General features: G+C 40.9%; 2 protein-coding genes across 55 annotated transcripts in view; one reads left to right on the top strand and one right to left on the bottom strand.

Moving 5' to 3' along the window:
* Positions 1-17,206, top strand: part of ABI2 (abl interactor 2) — a 110,579-nt gene extending 93,373 nt beyond the window's left edge. For 23 of the 50 annotated variants that reach the window (XM_032754876.2, XM_032754866.2, XM_032754875.2 and 20 more), the window contains one exon: positions 7,105-11,689. In XM_032754876.2, the coding sequence (XP_032610767.1) occupies positions 7,105-7,280 (176 nt within the window). In that variant the 3' untranslated portion in view covers positions 7,281-11,689. Of the gene's footprint in view, positions 1-7,104; positions 11,690-16,990 lie in introns of those variants that run through there. The other 27 variants (XM_032754861.2, XM_032754860.2, XM_032754839.2 and 24 more) reach the window with 3 other exon arrangements.
* Positions 14,967-23,974, bottom strand: part of RAPH1 (Ras association (RalGDS/AF-6) and pleckstrin homology domains 1) — a 110,882-nt gene continuing 101,874 nt past the window's right edge. For all 5 annotated transcript variants that reach the window (XM_032754826.2, XM_032754824.2, XM_058439343.1 and 2 more), the window contains one exon: positions 14,967-21,299. In XM_032754826.2, the coding sequence (XP_032610717.2) occupies positions 19,320-21,299 (1,980 nt within the window). In that variant the 3' untranslated portion in view covers positions 14,967-19,319. The remainder of the gene's footprint in view (positions 21,300-23,974) is intronic.

The raw sequence follows: 23,974 nt of genomic DNA, 5'->3' as shown, positions 1-23,974 counted from the left end.
CCTTTTTTTTTTTGAGACGGAGTCTTGCTCTGTTGCCTAGGCTGGAGTGCAGTGGCGCGATCTCTGCTCATTGCAAGCTCCGCCTCCCAGGTTCACGCCGTTCTCCTGCCTCAGCCTCCCGAGTAGCTGGGACTACAGGTGCCCACCACCACGCCCAGCTAATTTTTTTGTATTTTTAGTAGAGACGGGGTTTCACCGTGTTAGCCAGGATGGTCTTGATCTCCTGACCTTGTGATCCGCCCACCTCAGCCTCCCAAAGTGCTGGGATTACAGGTGTGAGCCACTGCACCTGGCCGACAGTCCCTTATCTGGTTCATCTTCATACCTCTAAAAGTCAGCATGGATGCTCTATTAATGATTGTTAAAAAATGAATAGTGCCATTAATTCTTTCTGGGGGATTCCTAGAAAGCTTCTCAGAGAACATGGCATTTGTGGTGCCTTGAATGATGAATAGGAGTTTCTCAGGCAGAGAAGAGAGAAAGGAAGGGCCTTCGAAGCTGAGGGAATCACTTGAGTGAGAGGGCATGGCTATTTGGGGCAGAGCAGTGTCCAGTGCCTGAGGGTGGGGGTGGGTTGTAGGGAGAGAGGGTGATTTGAGCACGCAAAGGGAATGAATTGTAATTAGGTGGTGGGTGGCTAAAAATGACAATGCCAAGGTGTTGGATTAAAAAAAAAAAATCTGTTAGTAGAGGGAAATTATGGAGGATTTTTAAAAAGGTTAATGATAATATCTCATCTACTTATGTAACTTTTTTTTGGAGATACCTGATAATAGTGTAGAGTGCATTGGAGAGGAAAAGTAGGAGTTGTAAAGACCATTTTGGATAAACTTTGAAGCAAGGGATAAGGGCCTCAACTGAGGTAGTGGTGCTGAAAACATTGTTCACATAAATAAGCAGATACAAATAGAAGGATTTTTCAAGTGGCATTGTCACTCCACTTTTCAAAGTTATTTGCCAAAAATCAAATAATCTATCTTCAAAAATCATGTTTGATGATGTATCATCAAAGTCTTTCTTAAATTTTGTTGAAAGCAAAGGAATAAGAACCACCTGATTTGCAAACGGATTGAGTTACTTGGTGGAGTAATTCTTTTAATATGAACACCATTATTTTGAATGGTCCCTTTGGCACCCAGTGTTTCGTACTTTAAGACAGTGCACCACTGTACTTTTTTTAAGTAGAAGGACAAAAAAGATATAAAAACTTTGATGACTGCTTGACTGAAGGTATGATCTCAAGCAGATCAATTTTAGGAAGCAGTACTTAAGATTAGAAAATCTAGAAAGAGGCCGGGCATGGTGGCTCACGCCTGTAATCCCAGCACTTTGGGAGGCCAAGGCCGGCAGATCACAAGGTCCAGAGATCAAGACCATCCAGCCAACATGGTGAAACATCGCCTCTACTACAAGTATAAAAATTAGCTGGGTGTGGTGGTGCATGCCTGTAGTCCCAGCTACTCGGGAGGCTGAGGCAGGAGAATCACTTAAACCCAGGTGGTGGAACTTGCAGTGAGCCGAGATCATTTGTCACGGCACTCCAGCCTGGCAACAGAGTGAGACTGTCTCAAAAAAAGAAAATCTAGAAAGAGAGCCAGTTGCATGTGGTGGCTCATACCTGTAATCCCAGCACTTTAAGAGGCTGAGGCTGGCGGATTGCTTAAGACCAGGAGTTCGAGACCAGCCTGGGCAACATGGCGATACCCCTGTCTCTACAAAAAATTAGAAAACTTAGCCAGACATAGTGGTGCATGCCTGTAGTTCCAGCTACTCCGGAGGCTGAGGTGGGAGCATCACCTGAGCCCAGGAGTTTGAAGGCTGCAGTGAGCTGCAATTACACCATTGCCTGGGCGACAGTAAGACCCTGTCTCAATAAAAAGAAAAAAAATCTCGAGAGTCTCTATAAACTGTCTGCTACCCACACTGCTTAGAAAATCTCAGGTACCCTGAGTGATAAATGTAATCAATTTTAAAGATGGGTGCACTAACTAGGGCAGTGACCATGATGATGGAGAGAAGTCGAGTGTTGGTATTTGGGATTTAGAAGGTGGAATTAACAGGACTTGGGGATGTGGGGGAAGGTGACTGAGGGGAAGGCAAAGATGACTCCTAGTTTCCTGGCTCCACATAAGCATAGTAATCAGAGAACTGGGAGAAGACACTGTCCCGGAAGCCATGGAGGAAAATGTCAGGAAGCAGGCAGAGGTAATCATCATTGCCAAACACTACAGGAACATTAGGCAAAGAACTGAGAAGAGTCTCAAAAGTAGAAGGCCAGTTTTTTTCAAGTGAATAGTTTCATTAGAGTGGTAGGGGCAGAAGGAATATGGCTGTATTAGTTAAGCAGCATTAGTTTCATTGAAACAGCATCTCCAGTGGGTTCTAAAACATTTCTTAGAATACATTAAGTGGTTTAACCAACTCTTCATTGATAGTCCAGGTTAACTTTGCTCTACCTCAGGACAGGTTATAACATAAATTCCAAAGTATGTTAAATGTTTTGCTGGCTTAGGATGAACTTTTTATTTTCCATATAAATAAAATGATGTCAACTCACAATATGTAATTTAATACAAACAGTATGTTGAAATGGATAATCTTACTAGCATTTTGATTTTTCCAGTGGCTTGCTAGTTTAGAGTACTTAATTGTTAGGTGTGGTTGCTAATACCCTACAATATTTGGTGGTCAGTCTTTTTAGTTCAGATCAGTCACTGTAACATGCTCCGTTTGGACCTTTTTGTTTTACATTGTTATTTTAGTATTACCTTAATTTTTTCTCCAATATGTATTTAAGTTACATTTATTACTGACTCTGTAACTGAATAATATAGAATATAGATGTATTTAGAAGTATCCAAAAAGCTAGGCCTTGTGTTGGACACTAGGGATACACAGAGATGAGTAAGTGATGGGCCCTTACCTCCAGGAGTTTATAGTGTAGAGAGTTTTATGTTTAGATTGCTCCTCTTTGTTTCAATTTACTTATTTTAGGAGAGAGAAGATCATCTGGGTCCTTTTTTTTTTGAGACGGAGTCTCGCTCTGTCGCCCAGGCTGGAGTGCAGTGGTGTGATCTTGGCTCACTGCAACCTCTGCCTCCCAGGTTCATGCCATTCTCCTGCCTCAGCCTCCTGAGTAGCTGGGACTACAGGCGCCCACCACCACGCCTGCTAAATTTTGCATTTTTAGTAGAGGCGGGGTTTCACCATATTGGCCAGGCTGGTCTCTAACCTGACCTTGTGATCCGCCCACCTCGGCCTTCCAAAGTGCTGGGATTACAGGCGTGAGCCACCGCGCCCGGCCCTATCTGGGTCCTTTTCTGATGGCATGGTACCATTATTCTTTGCTTATCTTTAACTCTGCAGCATACTTCATATAAAATTATAGGATTAAAATTAAAAAGAGAAACATTTAAGCTGAGAAGTTTTCTTCAGTTTTACAGACCTTCATAAAATATTCTAGAATGTCTTCAATTGAAATGCTAAATATGAACAATGTACTTTGAAATTTAGAATGTATTTTTACTTTAGCAGAAACATTTAGAAAAACAATGTAAGTCCTTTTCTGTTTCAATCGTAACTGCACAAAAACCAGATGTCTAGCATTTTAAGTTTTTTCTTACATGTGCTGTATCAGTTCCCCATATGATTTTGATGCTATGTGTGATATACATGCATAATTGGAAAAAGTGACTTTCTTCCCTATTGCCAAAACCCATTTTCCAGACTAAATAAAATCTAGACAGATTTTACATTTCTCAACATCAGTATTTTGAATATTGATGAAAACACAGTAAGATACTTTATTACACTGCTTTAGAGTTACTTTGATAAAAGTTTGTTGCACTAAATCAAGAGTATTTTCCTCTTTGATGAATGGCTTTACAGTAAAGAATTAGATGAAGTAAACTACTGGTGTATATCTTTCCCTGGAGTGAAAATGAATATTCATTTAAAAATTACTTATATTTTTTAGAGACAGGGTCTTGTTCTGTCACCTGGGCTGGAGTGCAGTGGTACGTTTGCTGCTCACTGCAGCCTCAACCTCCTGGGCTCAAGCGATCCTCCCGCCTCAGCCTCCCGAGTAGCTGGGACCACAGACGTGTACCACCATGCCTGGCTAATTTATTGTTTTTATTTTTTTAGAGACAGGGTTTTGTTATGTTTCCCAGACTAATCTTGAACTCATGGCCTCAAGTGATTCTCCTGCCTCGGCCTCCCAAAGTTCTGGGATTATCGGTGTGAGCCACAGTGCTCAGCCAGAAAATGAATATTCTTAACAGCATATTTCTGATTTTTGAAAAAGTTAATTTTAAAATAGTGAATACTAATTTTGGCAAAAGAAAAAAAATGAACAGTTGTTAAAACTCTCAGCTCTATACCATTATAAACAGAGTCTCTGGAATCATGTTTAGTGTAAATTCTATCTAATCTAGTTTCTACTTTTGATTTGTTTTGAGACAGAGTCTCTCTCTGTTACCCAGGCTAGAGTGCAGTGGGAAAATCATGGCTTATTTCAGCCTCAACTTTGTTGAGCTCAGGTGATTCTCCCAAGTAGCTGGGACCAGAGGCACACGCTACCATGCCAGGCTAATTTTTTTTTTTTCTTTGTTTTTTTTTTTTTGTAGAGATGGGGTTTTGCCATGTTGCTTAGGCTGGCAATTTCTACATTTTAAAGAATAAAATGAATGTACATAGAGCTTACTAACTTTCCACTTCTAAGCATCTCTGTTACAACAGGCTTCATATTCTCTTCTGAATTACTTTTCATGGGTTTGCATTTCTTTTTCTTTCTCTTATTTTTCTTTTTTGAGACAAGAGTCTCGCTCTGTCACCAAGGCTGGAGGGAAGTGTTGTGATCTCAGCTCACTCAAGCGATTCTCCTGCCTCAGCCTCCCGAGTAGCTGGGATTACAGGCGCCCACCACCACGCTCAGCTAATTTTTGTATTTTTAGTAGAGACGGGGTTTCACCATGTTGGCCAGGCTGGTCTCGAACTTCTGATGTCAGCAATCTGCCTGCTTTGTCCTCCCAAAGTGTTGGGATTACAGGCGTGAGCCACTGTGCCCAGCCAAGGGTTTGCATTTCTTTTTTTTTTTTTTTGAGATGGAGTTTCGCTCTGTCACCCAGGCTGGAGTACAGTGGCGTGATCTGGGCTCACTGCAAGCTCCGCCTCCTGGGTTCACACCATTCTCCCACCTTAGCCTCCTGAGTAGCTGGGACTACAGGCGCTCACCACCACACCCTGCTGATTTTTTTTGCATTTGTAGTTGGGACCGGATTTCACCATGTTAGCCAGGATGGTCTCGATCTCCTGACCTTGTGATCCACCTCCCTTGGCCTACCAAAGTGCTGGGATTACAGGTGTGAGCCACCGCACCTGGCTGGATTTGCATTTCTTTAAGCATCAGGAAAGTTGTCTTTCCTTTAAAAAACACTAGAAAATATTAGGTTGAATAGAAATGCTAAATATTCTAAATTGTATTTTCTGTTTTTTTTTTTATTTTCTTATATTTAAATTTGTATGCCATTTAACTACATTTGATTGTGTTCAGGCATTTGGTTATATATTGAGAAATGCACACTGATCTCTTCCTAGCAAGGATCTTCTAAAGTATTTTCTGACCAGGTGCAGGTGGCTCATGCCTGTAATCCCAGCACTTTGGGAGGCCAAGGCAAGTGGATCACCGGAGGTCAGGAGTTCAAGACCAGCTTGGCCAACATGGCAAAACCCTGTCTCTACTAAAAATACAAAAATTAGCTGGGCATGGTGGTGGGCGCCTGTAATCCCAGCACTTGGGAGGCTGAGGCAGGAGAATCGCTGGAACCTGAGACGTGGAGGTTGCAGTGAACCGAGATAGTGCCACTGCACTCCAGCCTGGGCGATAAGAGTGAGACTGTCTCAAAAAAAAAAAAAAAAAAAAAAAAAAAAATTCTGGTGTTCCTACGATATCACTATAATGGAAAATATTCACAATTTAAGGAAGCTATTTAATTTTTATTAAAACAGGCCAGAAACAAATTTTCTTTAGGGCACATTACATTATATCAAAAGTCCCTGTTGTAGTTTGCTTCTCATTTATTTATGTGAGGCACAATGTTGCATGAGAAACTAACAAAGATGGTGTATTTGTCTTGGAACAGTGGATTTGTCTTGGAGCGGTGTATTTGTCTTGGAACAGGTGGAGATTTCATTGAGTGGTATAAAAAAGGTATAGGAGATGAAGAGGTGGGAGCAAAGGATAACTCTTCAAGTGGATTTGAGCAAGTTACAGGGCATCCAAGTATAACTAAACTGTTGAAGTTGATATAATACTTGGGAACCAGAGATTATCTGGTTGAAATAAGATAACAGTTGAAATAACCACTGAGATAATGGCTGAAAGAGCCAAGTTACCAAGTGATTTAAGCAATGAAAATCACAGGAGGGCTTATAGGTATCTGATTTTCTTGGCACTTTTAGTCTGTTATTATAGTCATATTAAATTGGTGACATAGTACAGCATATGTGTTGAAAAAATGTATGTAGCGGACTCCCATCATTCATATATTTAACTTGGGGAAATCCAACCACCATTCTACTTAGTGAAGAGGCATAGGCTCCAGAGAGAGTGAGAAAGGAGACAGAAATCTGCTGTTCCATTAGTCTGTCTGGTTTCTCACTTGACTCTCATAGTGTATCTCATTGCCCTAGTATAATTCTAAGGTAAAGAAAAGCTTTTAAAAAAAAAAAAAACACAATATGGTATCTCAACACAAATTCAAATGAAGAAACAGCCATCTTTCTTGATTCTAGGATTGTGTACCTCTTCAATGAGGTACTTCCCTGTAGGCTCTTGAAAGGTAACAAAAGCACATTTGATTAAATGTGCTTTTTCCCCATTTGTACTCAATTTAGAGCCTAACATCCCTAGAAAATGGAATTTCATTGTATATGACTGGGTATTACTTAGAAAAAAAACATGTAAGTTTTGGTTGGTGTTTAGAAAGTCACCGTGTTTGGGTGCTACAGGATTTGGGAACAGATAGCTATTCACCGGCTTGGTTCTGTCTTTCTAGGAATATTACTGTCTTTCACATCCTGTTTTGTTTTCTTCCCTCCTAGTTGTGGCAATTTATGACTATACAAAAGACAAGGAAGATGAGCTGTCCTTTCAGGAAGGAGCCATTATTTATGTCATCAAGAAGAATGATGATGGTTGGTATGAGGGAGTTATGAATGGAGTGACTGGGCTTTTTCCTGGGAATTATGTTGAGTCTATCATGCATTATTCTGAGTAAAGCTCAGCAGGGCTGTGCTTGCCTCACAGGAATAGTCAGGTCTTCCCAGATTATCTGAAGGCCCTGGGGATTCCACTCCAGTAAAGTAGAATGAAGGATACAAATGATAAAAATTACACTTTTTTTTTTGGTTTATTCCCCAGTATTAAAAACAAAGCAAGCTGAGTCTGAACAAATGGATCTTTCCGCCATCATTTGTACAATGCTGAGCTGTCTGGATTGAAATAAAATGACCATTTTTATATATGTCAAAGGTATAACAGCATAACTGTGTAGCCAAAACAAAATCAGATTAAGACTCATTCAGAAAAATCTGGGATCTTTCTCAGGAATACTGTATACCCTTGGGATTTCTCCTCCTGCAGAATCTGTGGCATTGGATGTTCTTCATTGCCTGTGCTAAGGGGTTAACCTCATGGCCCAGTGGGCACCCTAGCCCCTCCTTTTCTTCCACTTGTATGAAGAGGAGGGAACCAACATTTAAATACCACACTTAACCATTTTTACAATTATTTCAGATGGCTTTTTTCCTCTGTAACACTGTAAATTCTGCATTCTCTCAGCACTTGAGTGCACCACACGAGTGAATGCTGAACTCACTTGCATCCCTTCATGTTTCTGTTTGTGGATTATAAGGATGATGAAATGTGAAAGTCTCCCAACACTCTGAGGGTGGTGAACGACTGCCACCCGTTTGATTTTAATGTGCTGCTGTATGAGACTGCATTGTTGCTAATGGCCAGTGTACCCAGATGTGAAGTGTGGTAGGCTGGTTCATCTGTGGAGGTGGGTGTGTGAAGCTAGATGAAGGTCCCTAAGGTTCTGAAGAGACTTGAACTGTGGAAATGCTCTTAGCAGGCATCCCGAACCCCTGCCTTCGGTGCTGTTTTGAGTAGTAGGATCTTGGAGTTCAGACCAATTATGACTATCATTTCTTTCACTATCTAGAAAAATGCTATTCTACTTTGGAAGAGAATAGTAGTTATTTTCAAGTCTCCTGACAGTCACTGGGAGTAAAAGGTTTGCTAATGTGCTCTCTGGACGTTATTAATGGCCAGTATTAGTTGCTGCTGTATCATTGACTCGTCTAGCTGTAGAAAGGGTAATACTCTCCTGATTTTGTATGATTGGACTCTTAAGTAGCTGCTGTTAGTCAGAATTAAAACCCATCTCAGACTAAGAATATAATGAATAAGATGAATAGGCCAAAATATGTATCTAATCACATTGACAAAAATATAACTTTGACACAATAAAACACATTTTCCCCATCTGTACAATAAATACAGCTTCAAATTCAATGGAGTCTGTAGGGCACATGACTTTAATCATCACTACTGTAGTCAGTATAAGAAATATTGAAAAAATTCCAGGAGGGCTTATCTCTTTGTGGGTGGTCACTGCGATGGTGGGCCAGCTCCTGTTCAGGTCCAGAGCTGCTAACGTGGGTTCTACTCAGTCCCAGTGACTTGGCCAGAATGGAGCTTTGCCAGGTAACTGCCCTGTGCTAGGTGAAAGGGGAAAAGCAATAGCTGGATATATTTCAAATGAGGTCTTGAACAAGTTCAGAAAGAGGAACTTGATTGAAAAGTGAACAAGTGTAGTAGTGTGTGAGAAAATTCAGATGGTGTCAGATGCAGAAGTTAATATTCCACTTATGTTATCTTAGCGTAAAAAATCATAAGCATTTAACTGAGACCCCGCTATAGAGTTTCCTTATCAAGACTTTTTGGTTTTAAAGTTGTTTTTAATGCATTGCAAGTTACAATAGCTAGTTTGCTTTTAGATTTTTTCCCAGCACTTTGTATTTATTAGCTTTCATTAACTTGCCTCCAGTATACATTCCACTTCGTGCTTTTCTTAGGTCATTTCTACATCCCTTATTCCTTGTTTTCCTGCAGTGTAATGGCCCTGAATGTCCTCTGAGCCTTTAGCTCCATTATGGACCCAAACTAGACTATACTTGGATAAGTTAAGCTCTTCTTAGTGTACTGGTCTATAATTAGAAAAACTGTTTTGAAATTAGATGTTCCCATTATTTATTTAAACAGCTTTTTGCTGAGAAAGCTTGGTGGATTAATGAGGCAGAGGGTGTTTTGAAATCCAATAAATAGTTCCCACAGGCTGGGTGTGGTGGCTCACGCCTGTAATCCCAGCACTTTGGGAGGCCCAGGTGGGTGGATCATGAGGTCAATAAATTGAGACCATCCTGGCCAACATGGTGAAACCCTGTCTTTAATAAAAATACAAAAATTAGCTGGGCGTGGTGATGTACACCTGTAGTCCCAGCTACTCGGGAGGCTGAGGCAGGAGAATTGCTTGAACCTGGGAGGTGGAGGTTGCAGTGAGCTGAGATTGTGCCACTGCACTCCAGCCTGGTGACAGAGCGAGACTCCATCCAAAAAAAAAAAAAAAGTTCCCACAGCTCACCACTACAGAAGCAGAGAAGACAACTATGCAGAAAACAGAGTTGGTGGCGGTCAGCAGGAATGCAGCTGGTCTGTTGGACCCCTACTGGATGTGGGGGGTTGCAGAAGACACTGCTGAAGTCCTTTATACTGAAGACCTGCGGTTGGGAGCAGGGGGAGTCCATGGGTGTGCTGATTTTTTTCCCCTGTTTAGTACTAATGTGTGTGTGATCTTTCTTTTACAAACAATACCTTTTGGGTTTTCTGCATATTTTAAAATTTTTGTACAGTTTTGAATTCTATAGATTGTCTTGGAAGGATACTGTGTGATGGGCCAGGCGCACAGTAATTGGAGACTTTTAATGTAATATTTCATAGATTGCATGCTATTAATTGTGAGGGTAGTATTTTTTGTTTTATTGTAAGTTTCCCTCTTCTATAAATTAAAAGATGGTTGGTATTAGGAATTTCAAATGAATGCAGAAAATCGGACATGCTGTGTACTATTAATAACAAAGACGATCCAAGTCCAAAATCTGACCAATAAAGCAACCATTTTATCAGGATAGAGGGATTCTAATGGGAGAGGGGATTCTTCCCTCCTGAAGTTTGTGTCCAATCCCCTTAAAAAAAAAAACGAATAGTTGTCTTTTGTCATATTAATACTCGAAAGTCCATGGTGATATTAATGAAAGTACACTTTATTGTTGCCTTTGACCTTATGGCCAAGGCAATAAATCAGAAACAAAAATAGTGCCAATGTGTCAAAATCTACATCTGAGAGATTCAGCCTCCTGTTTGGAATAAATATGAATCTTCTAAGCGATCTTGTTTAATATTTTCCATCATTTAGCTACTTCCTATCTCCCTCAGAGGTGCCTGCTGTTCCCATTTTAGAGTTGACAGTGGCCTGCTAATTTTGCTATGTTCCTAAAAGTTACTGGGTGAGACATTTTCATCCCCTCCTTTTTCCTATTGCTGGTGTTTATTATCCAGCTAGAGAATATTTTATGCATCTTTACCGTGATGTCTGGACTGTACCTGCGCTCCTTGGCAGTTTATGTTGAAGATAAGATTTTTCTCTTTGGGAGGCATCAAAATGATGGTAGTTTGCTTTTATCTTTTTATGTTCATTTTCTTTTAGTAGGTGACCTTTCTGCATTAAGAACTGTTTTTATCTTTTACTACCTTTTCTCCTTTGTGGAGAGAGCATGACATGTCCTGAAGGTCACCTTCGCCTTTGAAAAAGGTTTGATGGAGGAATTCACAGGTGACTGACAAGTCTTTGAAAAGAATGGGATCTGTTCACTTCTGGTCTTTTTGGCCGGGAACAGGAGTTGGTGTTAAGGTGGTAATTTCCCCCATATGATTTAGAATCACTGAATTTGAGCTAGATGAGATTTTTAAAATTTCTGGTTGTCTCATTAGACTGATGTGAGTTTTCTTCATATGAACAGCTAGTTAATAACAGCAGTTCTCACTCAGTGCTCAGTACTTAATTTTCCACTGCACCACAACTGTCTTAACTAAATGTGCTGTATTTTTCTTTAAAAGTTATTTGGTGTTTTCAGGAATATACTTGAAAAGACATGCCATGTTTTGGTAAATACCATCAGAGTTGTGTAAAGGCGTGTACTAATTGCAACCTTAATTCGTGGAAATAATCTTCATCTACCCCTCCTAAAACTACACTCAGTATAAACACTTTCCCATAAGGTGTGTGCAGTAAATATGTTATATTAATTCAACACTGGCAGGAGAAAAGCACAGCAGCCTTATTGGAGAGAGCCTTATAAAAGTGATTAAATGGAGGCATTGAGCTCATTACCTTTAAGTTTACTTTGTGCTGACCTTTGTTCCTGTTTTGAGAATCTCATATAATTCTTAAAAAAAAAAAAAAATTACAACGAAATGACGGGGCCTAGCTGTGTATAAATGATCCTTGCTGAATATCTGAAGGTTTTTTGTAAAAAAAAAAAAAAAAAAAAAAAAAAAGAAAAACCAACAAAAAAAGCTTATTTTCACATTAAAATGAAACCTCTTTTGCAACTCAAGAATTCTATGGAAAAGCAGTTTTTATCGTATTTTGTGTCCATGCACCATTTTTCTTAAAATGGCTTACAAAAAAGAATGTAAACAATTTGTGATCTGGCCAGTTGTACTTTTAGCTCCCAGAGGGAGAGTTGGTGTATTATTGAGTTGAGTAAAAACCATCCAGGGGAACTTGAGGGAGCAGTCTATTGCCAGTAATGTTCCTTGTGTGCCATTAAACCACCTCCAGATGAGTGGAGGAACATCACTTTTTAATTTTTTAAGTGTATTTGGAATTGTTGCCGTGTACTAAGAACTTGACCTAAATAAAATCCCACAAAGTATATTCAGGTGTCTTGTTAACTAAGTTGTTTATATAAATAACCTCTTTTTCTAAGGTGGTATCTGAGTTTTACGTGTTAGGGATAATCCGACTTTTCTGTTGCTCTAAACCAGGGAGCTGCCTTTTATTACTGAAGTCTTTTTAAATTTATTTTCAAAGAAGATTTAAAATGTTGAGCTTTAAATTTGACCTCAAGTTTCTTCCCTCAAGACAGCTGTTCTAATTAAGAACTTTCTAATCCTGTTTTTGCTCCACTCGCACCTGGGGTTTTCTTACCACTTTTCTCCAAATCTAATTCTGTTGTTAATGTAGTTTTAAACAAACACTGAAGATGGATGTTGACTGACTAAAAAATATTGCAGGTTCGTCAGAAGTGAATCTAAAAGACAAACCACTAACTAGCCTGTGCTTTGTTGCTAATGAGAGCCTAGATTATAAATTTTCTAATGATGTATCTGAGGGTAGCAAGTTTGTCTTCACAATACCCAAAATAATGTTTCAGCTTTTCTCACTTTTCAAGCCCCTCCTATTTCCTCTGTATCTTTATTATTTTGGTATCATTAGGCAAGGTGAAGAATAATGTAGGAAACTGAAATACCCAGCTAAAACATTTATGGGTTTCTCATATTTGTGAATAGGATTTTAGGAGTCAGAGCAGTCTTGTCTCAAAGACAGATGATTGATTGATAGTATCCAATCTTTTGTTAATGATCCTACTGCTTGACTCTTTTGGGTTACTTTGGAATTAACACATTTGGTTGAACGGCTTTGTGGATCTGGGGCATATGCCAATTAAGGGGCATATGCCATGCGTTCTGTTTTCCTGTCAGCCTGTGTACACTGCTGCTTCTGAAGGCCTAAGTACAGGTGCAGTTTCCACAGTCACGTATGATTGACAGATGGTGAACGAAAGGGGAAGGCTTCCACTTTTTTCGCCCTAGTTTGGTACATAAAGTGATTGCAAACACATTATACATTTATACATACCTTCACAGGGCAGTCCAACACGTAATTGTGACTCCAAAGATTTGAAACAAAAGGTATTCCTTTTTGTATTAGTTTGTACTTAGTTCTTTTTGTTTAAAGAAGACAAATCTTTTTTACTGTTATTTTTTTTTTTTGAGATGATGATGGAGTCTTGCTGTGTTGCCCAGGCTGGAGTGCAGTGGTGCGATTTCAGCTCACTGCAAGCTCCACCTCCCGGGTTCATGCCATTCTCCTGCCTCAGCCTCCTGAGTAGCTGGGACTACAGGCGCCCGCCACCACGCACGGCTAATTTTTTTTTGTACTTACTTCTTTTAGTAGAGATGGGGTTTCACCGTGTTAGCCGGGATGGTCTCGATCTCCTGACCTCGTGATCCACCCGCCTCGGCCTCCCAAAGTGCTGGGATTACAGGCGTGAGCTACCACACCCAGCCGAGAAGAAAAATCTTTTTAAAAGCTGTTGTCACTTAATCACCAATGTATTTAATTGCCAAATTTCCCTAGGTGGTATAAACTACTCTTAAAAGTTAACAAATTGAACATATCAAACTAGTTTATTTACCACACTTAATTTCTTCTGTGTATGGCCTATGTTTTGGGTACCCTGACATGAAACGCAAAACCAGGTTCTTAATGGTGCCGATCCACAAACACTCAAAGTCCCCATGTTTAAATGAAATCTATGAATTTTTTTATTAAGGATTTGATAAGCTGACATAATGAAAACATGTAACTGAAAAACATTTACACTGACTGTACGACTAGTGTGCTAAGCCATCACAATAGTTTACTGACATCATAACTGGCAAGAGTAACTTGGAAAATAACTTAATCCAGCAGAACAAAAACATCCTCAGTAGTACTGAATAGATCTCTCTCATATATATATCTATATATCTATATATATCTATATATATATATATAGCTTTGCACAATCAGGGAGCAAGGCACATAATGAAATGAGCATACATTTATGCAGAAGAAAATAATAGCAACAAAGCTGCAAGAAAAATTGTAACTTCATCTTCACTGAGCTGTGCATAATCCTTTGAATAATAATGTCTTCTACCTGGTACATCATTATAATGAAGTTCCTTGTCTTTTTCATGCTTTAAAAAAGTATATTTCTACATTGTATCTACTTATGGCAAAGCTCCCACAGCCTACAAGTTAGTGTGAGCCTTGACTCTGTTTTTTAAAGAACTGAGGGAGGGAGCAATCCCAGTTAAATATAATGTGCAATTCTCCTTTAACAGTAAACAATGTTTTTACAACACTTAGCACAAGCTAATTTTATCTTAAATGTACATCTCTGTAAGAGTTCACTAGTGGCTGATAGTAAAATGAAGCAAAATTATTTGAAACATTCCAGTTAATGCTTATTTTCTAGAAGGGGTTATTTTACAAGTAGCAAAAAAAAATGTAGGAGGTGGGGAAATATGAAAAATGGCAGTTTTTGGTATTAGGTCACAATAAATTTAACGAATGGACAGTTTGCAAAATATAAGGGTTTCTCCCCCTTTAGTGCTGCAGACAAGTTTTACTGCCTAAGACGTTGAGGCTTCAACAATCATGAGCTTGGTATTAGTAGCTATCCATGATAAACATAATTACTTCTCGACTTAACCATCTATAAAATATGTAGTGTTCACCATCACCCTGACTCAATTCACTTCTCTAAATGTCTTTGGTAGAAAGCAGCCAGACCCCATGTGGGTAGTGATGTCTCTTGTGAGACACTTTCCATTTCTGCCAAAACTAGAAATACTACCTTCCTTTACCTTCATTAGCACCTCAAAGTTTGCTTGCTGGATTTCTTTAAAAATATTCTGCCAAAAGAGTTGAAGGCACTGGGGGTTTACAGCAAGTATTTTCTCTTTAAAATGGTTTATTACTTCAACAAGCAAAGAGCAAACCAACTGGAGAAATGTATGTTTTTTCTTTTTATTTATCAAGTTTTATTCTACAGCTAAATTTCAGATATCTTTTACATATAGACCTTGCAAGGGCACGGTAAGAACTGAGCACTTGTTTTATTTGAGCGATAAAGGTGTTTGAGGGATAAAGGTGTAGAAATTTTCTCTTTGAATTTTAAAAGGAAAGGCTGGGTACAGTGGCTCATGCCTGTAATCCCAGCATTTTGGGAGGCTGAGGCAGGAAGATCACTTGTGGCCAGGAATTTTGAGACCAGCCTGGGCAACACAGTGAGACCCCCATCTCTACCAAAAAAAAAAAACCTTAAAAGATAATAGGTATCTAATTCTTTTATACTTGCATTTCTCTTTGGATCAAATCTCAACTTTGTGAGAGGTCACATATTCCTACAGGGTTAGGAGTACCCTGCATAATTTATACAAATGTAAAGTGTATATTAAAAAAAAATCAAAGTGAAAGGTACCTGCAGTCTAAAGGGTTTTCTTCCCCCAGAAACAGTCACCCTCTTGTCAAGTGTATGACCCAATTATACCTATTTTATGAAAAGCAAGGCATCACATTGATAATCATACAGGATCATATGGGTTTAATTGGTCTAAACTTGAGTGGGATTAAATCAGTTATAATTAGTTAGCTCTGTAGGTATATGAAAAACTTTTGGTAATGTACAAAAATAGGAATGCTTTTTTTACCTGTTTAAAATCACTTTGTAACAAAATTACTTTTAGCTGAGGAACAAAGGTGACAAAGATTTCTGTTGGTGGCTGATAGTCAAAGCAGGCCAATCCACACCATTACCTGAAATATTTTTCAGGCTAACTTATAACTTTATGGATTTCCTCGATACAAGTTTATTAGTTTATTCTCCATATACAAGTTTATTCTCCCAGAATAGCAGCAAATAAAACTTGAATTGGATGTACAGCTCCTAATAACCTTGACGTCAGAGTTGTCACTTGGTTGGAATTATTATGATCCCCCAATTTAAATTTTCTTGATAAACTCAGCATTGTTTTCAGTGACAAGAAAACATACATGGAAAGGGGACCCAAGACAGTTCACCAAGATAGTTCACAGCCCTTTGCAGGATATGCCTTTGGTGGGCGGGAGCACCTAGATTTTAGAGGACTATAAAACACCATGTTTACTTCGTTTGAAATTTTCTGATGAAAATAGTCTTTTGTAACTTAACATTCCACATTCTTTTTCATTTAAAAAGTCCCAGAAATTTAAACTATCCAATTTACAACTAAGGTGGGTATCTGTAAAAACCTTAAGAATAGTTACTCTTCCCAAGAGAATTACAGCATCTGGGGGGGGCGGGGGGGAAGCATTTGAGCAGTAAAAGTCACGCTGGCAAAATCCAATACAGAATATCTAGTAAACCTTAATTATTTTACTGAGAATAGATTCTGCTGCCCTACAGCATTGGTGCCAAAACTTTAAGCATAGAGTGATTCTATTTTGAAATTATCTATAGTAGAAATTAAGAGTGTCACTAAGCAAGTCACTACCTCTAATAAGCACCTGTTTGCACTGCCCTCAGCAGCAGGATGAGTTAATCCATGCTGTTCACTTTTCAGTACAGCCAAGTCAACTGCACAGACTTGAAGCAGCCAAGCTGGGTGAGAGCTGCAGAGGGCAGTGAAAGAAGGCACAGTACTAGTGTCATCCGGCAGTAGGTGCTTTCCATGAATACACCAGAGAAAAAGAGCTACAGAAATACAGTCTAGGAAAAGCTACATCCCAACAAAAATCCAAATGAAAGAAAACCCACTAGGGAGTAAAACAGAAGTATAAAGTATCACTTTAGTGGTTTTTTAAATTCAGTTCATACATAAGGTTAATACATTTTTAATTAACAGCCATTTCTGTCTGTGGAGGAATGTAAAGGGAAATGGCCTGTTGTCGGACAAGCCACTGGATTGGGGTTAAAATGACAGTCTCCTCCTCTAGCCTTACTCTCTTCCTGGCATCATTAGTGTTCAAAAGGATGTCTGCTCTTCCAGGAAAACAGACCAGAAGCATCTGTTCAGGACGGCTATCATCAGGATTGATACATGCAAGAAATTCCAAGAAATCCTGCACTGAAAACAACAAAGGCTGTTGTTTTAGGGCTCAAATCATGGGTGAAAAAAGGTTGGGGGGTACATTTTTCCCCCTCAAGGAAAATTGAAGTTGTCTACCTTCTCATAAGAAAATCACCACCACAATAAAACTCAAAACCCAGGGATGAGTATTTTGATAACTGGATTCATATTCTTATTAACTCTAACCCACAAATATGGGTGCCCCTCAAACTATAAAACTGCAGGCAGAAGACTGAGAAATTCATTCATGAATCACAGCAGCGCTTGGCAATCCACTCAAACATTACCAAAATTTCTGTGCATGCTTAAATTAACAATGCAGATGTGTTAAACATCACTTCATAAATATCAAATACAAAACTTGGTGAACAATCTGAAAGCCCTAAAAGTTAATGGTATATATTCTTACTGCTCCATAACCACATGAATATACTGAACAATATTCTGGAGATGTAGCAATGGAGAGGTGCTGTTCATTCTGTTTATGATGCGGTTTTCGTGGAGTGTGGGTTATGCGAGACCTTGAGTATACTGTACTAATTAAGCACTTTTGCTCATTCTAGAATTATTTACCATCTCTTCCCTCACTTTACTGGCATCACTTTTTCCTTGTGGGACAATGTCAACTGATTTCTGCAGTTTGCATTGGTAATCATTAACAATAGGCACAGACTTTCATTACAAGACGTGCTCCCCTTATAAGTGCTGGGATGGCCCATTTTTATTCTCTTGTTTGGGAGCTGCTCTAAGATTGTTTTATTCCTAAGAGTCCAATTTATCATAAGTCAATGAGACAGTACTTATTTCTCTCATGTACCAAGGAAAATTCACAGAAAAAAGCATATAGAAGTATAGTGTGTCATTAGAGCACTGACTCCATGTTACACCAAACTGCACATGCATAAAACGTAACGTCAGTTACTGGACTTGGACTGTCCCACTCCATCAGAACACCTAGTAACCTGAACTAATCACAACCAGGCTGCAGTCAGCAAGGGCCCTAGTAGCCCCAGTAGCTATAAATGAAATTGTCTTCCCTCTCCATGTAGTCCCATACTTAATGAGTTTTTCGTATTACATATTATAACCCATATATAACCAGATTAATGACACCTGTACAGGGGCCAGTTTTATTCTCTCATCACCCTTCCCTTCTATAGAGCAATGCTCAAAAAATGCATTTTAGAAAATGATTTTGTTTTTCGTAATGATGCCCCATATTGGGGCACAGGATGTGTATATTTCATATACCAATTGTGTACAGATATGTAATAACATCTACCTAAAGCACATATTCTAAGAAAGTAACTGGTGACCCAAAGACACTGGGACAGAACATTACAGAGATAACTGTGTTGTCCATCCTCTTAAAATCAATCAAAGTGAGGATCATGAAGCCAAGTTGATAAAGCTTCATAAAACAGTACTAAAAAGGAACTATCCAGAATTATAGCACTAATTATCCATGTATTGTAGGCAAAGAGCTTACCTGTCAGCACATCCTAAATGTGGGTGGATCACTGCAGCAGTACTGCAGCTAGAACAGCTGAGTTAATTATGCCATGTATTTACTTTCTCTGCACAACCACATACAGATGATGTCTGTGAACATCTCCCCATCCTGCACTAGTTACCCGTTCTATGAAGCTGAGAGATTTTCCTGATTTAAAGTGCCCCTTTATGTATAGCAATGAAGTGTCAGTCAAGCAATTTTAACTTCAGCCAACTGGGGAAAAACAAACACAAAAGCCTTATAGATACACCAAACATTCTGGTGATTTTTCTCAACCAGAAATAGCACATTCTACATCTATTCCTTAGTTATATAATACACAACATGCACAAATAGGCTACACATGGACAGACACTTATAAATACCTTCTAAATAAGTGATTAGAAGTTTTTGGTCCAATCCACATGATACAGAAATCTTCAGAGACAACACACATCCCCTTCTATGCCTCTTCCACCCAAAATACAGAACACCCATTTTCAGATTAGGAGAGAAAAGGAATAAATAACTCTCAGCTCTCTCTCTATATACACATACACATACATATATGTATACATATATACACACATACACCGTACAGCTGTGTGTACATGCACGTGTACACACACACATATAGCTGGACACTACCTGAATAACATCATACCAGGAGGCTCTGAACACCTGAATTCACAGATGATTAGGTGAGCTGATTGTAGAAGTGATTACAGATACCATGAAAATGAAGTCCTATGGTGGCTACCAGTCTCTGGAGAGCTTGGTGTTCTGGTCTCTTTTGGGGGGAGCAGGAGGGGGTCCTCTCCGCAACGTTGCATAGCCTGATACATGACTGCCTCCGTAACCAGCCTTCTGTTGATCAGACAGCAGTTCAGGGGGTGGCGGAGGCAATGCCATATCATCCATAGTGGCTGTTGGTTCTGCTCTGGACATGCGGGAGGAGGACAGCGAGCCGTGCCGAGTGATGGACTTTCGTTGCAGTGTCCTGTTGAGGTCAGCCAGGAATCCAGGCTGGACACTAAGGCTGGATTTGGGAGAGGTGGGCACTTGTGGCACAACTGTGGCCATTGTTGGCTGCTCAGAAATCTCAGCTTGAGTGAGGCGGGTGCTATCATTCCGTTTGGGTCGTGTGGGTGGAGGGGCCTTCTTCACTGACATTTTAGACCATGGTTGTGGTTGAGGATTAACGACTGCCACTTTTGGAGAGGTGTTTCCCGAGAAAACTGCTGGAATCTCAATGGGGGGCAGAGGAAGCTCTGTTTCAGGTGGAGGGGGTGGAAAATCAGAATCAGATGGAGGAGAAGGAAATTCCACCACGGAGTCCTTTCCACGCCCACTCAGAACAGGGGCTTTTGCTGACACACACCCTTGTTGGAGAACTCCAGGAAGATTGACTCCAGAAAGATTGAGTTTTCCAGGCTTGGGGGGTGCTGCAGGAGGTGGCAGGGTCTCCTTGCTGGGAGACCCTGATTCTGCTGGCGGTGTAAACTTGCTGACTAGACTGTCCACCGAGGGTCTCTTGGGCTCGGGGTGCTCTGCACCGCTGCTGGATTTAATGCTGGAGTTGCGCTGTGGGGTTGGGGGTGGTTTCTTTCCCCCAGGGCTGGATATCTTACTGGTCTTTTTGCCTGGAGATCCACTTTTGTCAGGGGTAGGAGAAGCTGTGGGTGGAGGTGGTGGTGGTGGGGTTGGGACAGGTGATGGGGGTGGAGGAGGAAACACCAGGCTGCTTTCAGGAGGGGGAGGAGGGAAGTCCGGAGAAGGGACTGGGATGGAGCTGGGCTGCCACTTGGGCTTTGCTTTTACTGCAGGAGGGGACTGTGGAGCTACATTTGCTGGGACAGGCTTTAAGGGCTGAGATTCCATGGTGGGGGGAGTTGGAGGGGGTGGAAACTGGCTGGCTATCTGTTTCACGACTGAGGGCACTGGTGACAGTGGAGAGGGAGGGGGTTTTGCACAGAAGCTCTGTTGCTTGGGTAATGTTGGCGGGGGTATTGGAACAGGAGGGGTAGCGGGAGAGGGTGGAATGTAAGAAGCAGGGAAAGCTGGCTGCTTTTTTGCTGGGGGCACTGGAGGAGTAGGTGTGGGTGGTGCAGCTTGAGTCACAACAGGTGCCACAGTCTTGGTGCTGGTTGGTGGGGGGATGGTCACAAGGGGTTTTGGGGGAGCTTGGGGAGGGAGGGGTGCAGGGATAGGAGGAGGTGGGGGGGGTGTTGGGGGAGCCACCTGAGTAATATGCTGAACTTGATGGATCTTCAGTGGAGGCGGCGGGGCACTGAACTGTGGAAGGGATGGGGCACATGGTGCAGGCTTTAGCTGGGCCATGGCAGAGCCTGGGGTTGGGGGTGGAGGAGGGGGAGGGGGTGGTGGAACAACTCCATTCGGGGGTACCAGGATCTGAGGCTTCACTGACTGTGGCTGCATCACTGGGGGTGTTGGCGGCTTAAACAGGGCCCCTGAATGCTGGGACGCATTCTGTAGCCGTGTTATTGTGCTGTACTTGACGAACATTGGGGCTGCTGAGCCTGCAGAAGGTGCAGACTGGCTGGGGAGTGGGGGAGGAGGGGGTGGTGGAGGGGGTGGTGGAGGAGGAGGTGGGGGTGGTGGAGGAGGTAGAGGTGGTGAAGGCTGTGAAGCAGTGTAGGGGGTGACTATCTTAGGTTGCGGAGATAAAGGGGGCACAAGTGAAGTGTAGGGCCGACTCATAGACTCCATTCTGGCCTAAAAGGAGTATAAAAAGGGAGTGGGAGAGAGAAAAACACAACAAACAAAACAGTTACAGAGGTAAGCTTTGATTGTGTAAAACTAAAAAGCAGGGAGTCTGGGACATGCATGAAAAGGATGCAGAAGTTGGTGGTGTTCATAAAGATGGACAATGTCAGGAAGGCTAAAATCTGATTCTGCGGGCAAGAAGGAAACAGAAAACTTGTTTTACCCCACAGTAAAACAGCTAGACCACCTAACAATCTAGGAAAAATGTCCGGTTGCAAAAGCTGTTTGAATGGTGACAGGATGCATGACTTCGGACCTTGGCTGTATGACTCTGACACAGCCTGCCCTAAATGGAACCCTCTGTGGCGGTCCTCTGAGCACTGGACTTGCAAGGGGAGATGTGATGGCTCCAGTTCACCTTTCAGTCCATGACTGCATCCACATCAAGCAGATGCTATAATTGGGTTTAGGAGGGCTTCCTGGTGGAATGAGGATGGCTTTTTGATGCTAGTAAGCTGACACAGGAGAGTATGAGAATGTTGAGCAGGCGTGCACAGTCACACAGGAATGAATAAGCTTGACACACACACTCGTGTTCGTGTGAGACAATTGCATCCAACATGCACAGAAGTCCAGCAATGCAGGTAAAGGGGGGACATTCTTTACATTTGTTTTACTGGAAAATACATAAAGAAATGCTTTGTAAACATTACAGCAAAAGACTGTAAAAATATCATACAGAAAAAGCCAGAAGAAATTAAGAGGAAGCTCTGGAAGGCTAGAATAAAGAAAATGTATCAAGAAATGGAAGCTAGCATTTGCCAACAACCAACCCATCTGGGTAGCTGAAATGATCACATCTGGTAGTTTATTTCATGGAGCTAATCATGCATGATGGTCGTTCAGGTACTTTGAAAAGAGGAAAGGAAGGACCCTTGTTTTAAAAACTTTAGGTGCATCTTTTAGGCTCTTTGAACAAACTTTGAAGATCCAAGATAAACCATTTGTTTTCAATTATGAATGACATCGAGAATGCATGGGTTAGTGAACTAGAAGGCTCATTATAGGGCTGAATTCTAATGGCCATCAGGACATTCACATGTTTCTTTTAAAATTACACAAAAAGATTAGTCTGTGAGATTGGGTTACAGGCGTCACCGAGGTTAATGTGTTTCCAGAGAACAACCCCTGACCTTAACTTGACCCTGTCTTGGCTGCTTCAGGGGCGCAGGCCTTAGCTGTGCTGGCCTTCTCATTTGGCACCTGAGACTGAGGTAACAGGAGAAGAAACACAGAGTGATCAAGCCTTAAATCATTACTGCTGACAGCAGGGTTCCTACTCTTCTGAAACTCTGTGCAAGGATGGACTTTGCTGCTTAATCACAGAACATTTTGGGTCTGTGATTTTTGTTTTCCCTAGGTTCCGTAACTTAAAATGCACACGGATCTCACCATTAGTAATTTGGTAAGGCAAAGGGGTTTTTCTTTAGCCATCTGAATTCTGTAAACCAACTTCTCTAGTACATTTTTAGAGTACTAGCTCCATCCAAATTGATTAAATGGGTGAAGGGAGAGAGAATTATTTCTTAAAAGTTTGAGTCTCTAATAAGGGAGTTAAACTCAGTGTTTTGAGAATTTAGATCGTTAGAACCAATTCTCAAATGTTCATTTTTGAAGGAATGGGCTTCAGCCCCACATGGTGCTACTAAGGCCTTCTCTACCCTGCGGGAGCCCAGTTAGTGAACCACATATGCGAATGAAGGAATAAAAGGAAAAATGTCCATTTATTCTCATTCATGAATGTACCTGTATAAGTGATTCAGACCAAATTACCCCCCACCAAAAAAATTAAATAAATAAATAAAAACAATTATTAGTAAAAATAAAATAGTTGAGCTCAGGGTGCCACTGGTTCCTCAATGACGGAGTGACCTCTTGCATATTAAAATGGTGACTACAGCCAGGACACATCCTTGCCTACACAACTACAGATGATGTCTGATGGAAGGCCATGATGTCTTTCAAATGAACTAAAGAACCTCTCTATTTTCCTAATTATAGTCTTGTAACAACTATACTCATCCTTCAGTCTCACTGCACAATCTACTATGCAAGGCTCAGGAATCCAAAATTTTAAGGGAAATGGTTTTAATTTAGCCTTCCACATAAAGTATAATTTGAAAAAATTCATCAATGCCCAAAGAAACGGCAAAAGCATTAAAAAAAAAAAGGTAAGGAATGAGTCTGAATAAATTAACCAATAAAGAAATAACTGGACTGAATATGGTGGCTCATTCCTGTAATCCCAGCACTTTGCAAAGCCGAGATGGGAGGATCGCTTGAGGCCAGGAGTTTGAGACCAGCCCAGGCAAGATAGCCAGACCTTGCCTCTACCAAAAAATAAAAAACTAGCCGGGCATAGTGGTGTGCACCTGTAGTCCCAACTATTCAGGCAACTACTCGGGAGGCTGAGGTGAGCAAGGAGGCTGAGGTGGGAGGATCATTTTAGCCCAGGAGGCTTAAGTGAGCCCTGATAACACCACTGCATTCCAGCCTGGGTGATGGGAAAGGGAGAGGGAGAGGGAGAGGAGGGGAAGGGGAGAAGGAAGGAAAGGAAGGGAAGGAAGGAACAGAAGGAAGAGAAGGAAGGGAGAGAAGGAAGGGAAGGAAGGGAGAGAAGGAAG

Source organism: Hylobates moloch, unplaced genomic scaffold (assembly GCF_009828535.3).
Source record: "Hylobates moloch isolate HMO894 unplaced genomic scaffold, HMol_V3 SCAFFOLD_1, whole genome shotgun sequence".
Lineage (NCBI taxonomy): Eukaryota > Metazoa > Chordata > Mammalia > Primates > Hylobatidae > Hylobates > Hylobates moloch.
This window is presented reverse-complemented; position numbering and strand designations above follow the sequence as displayed.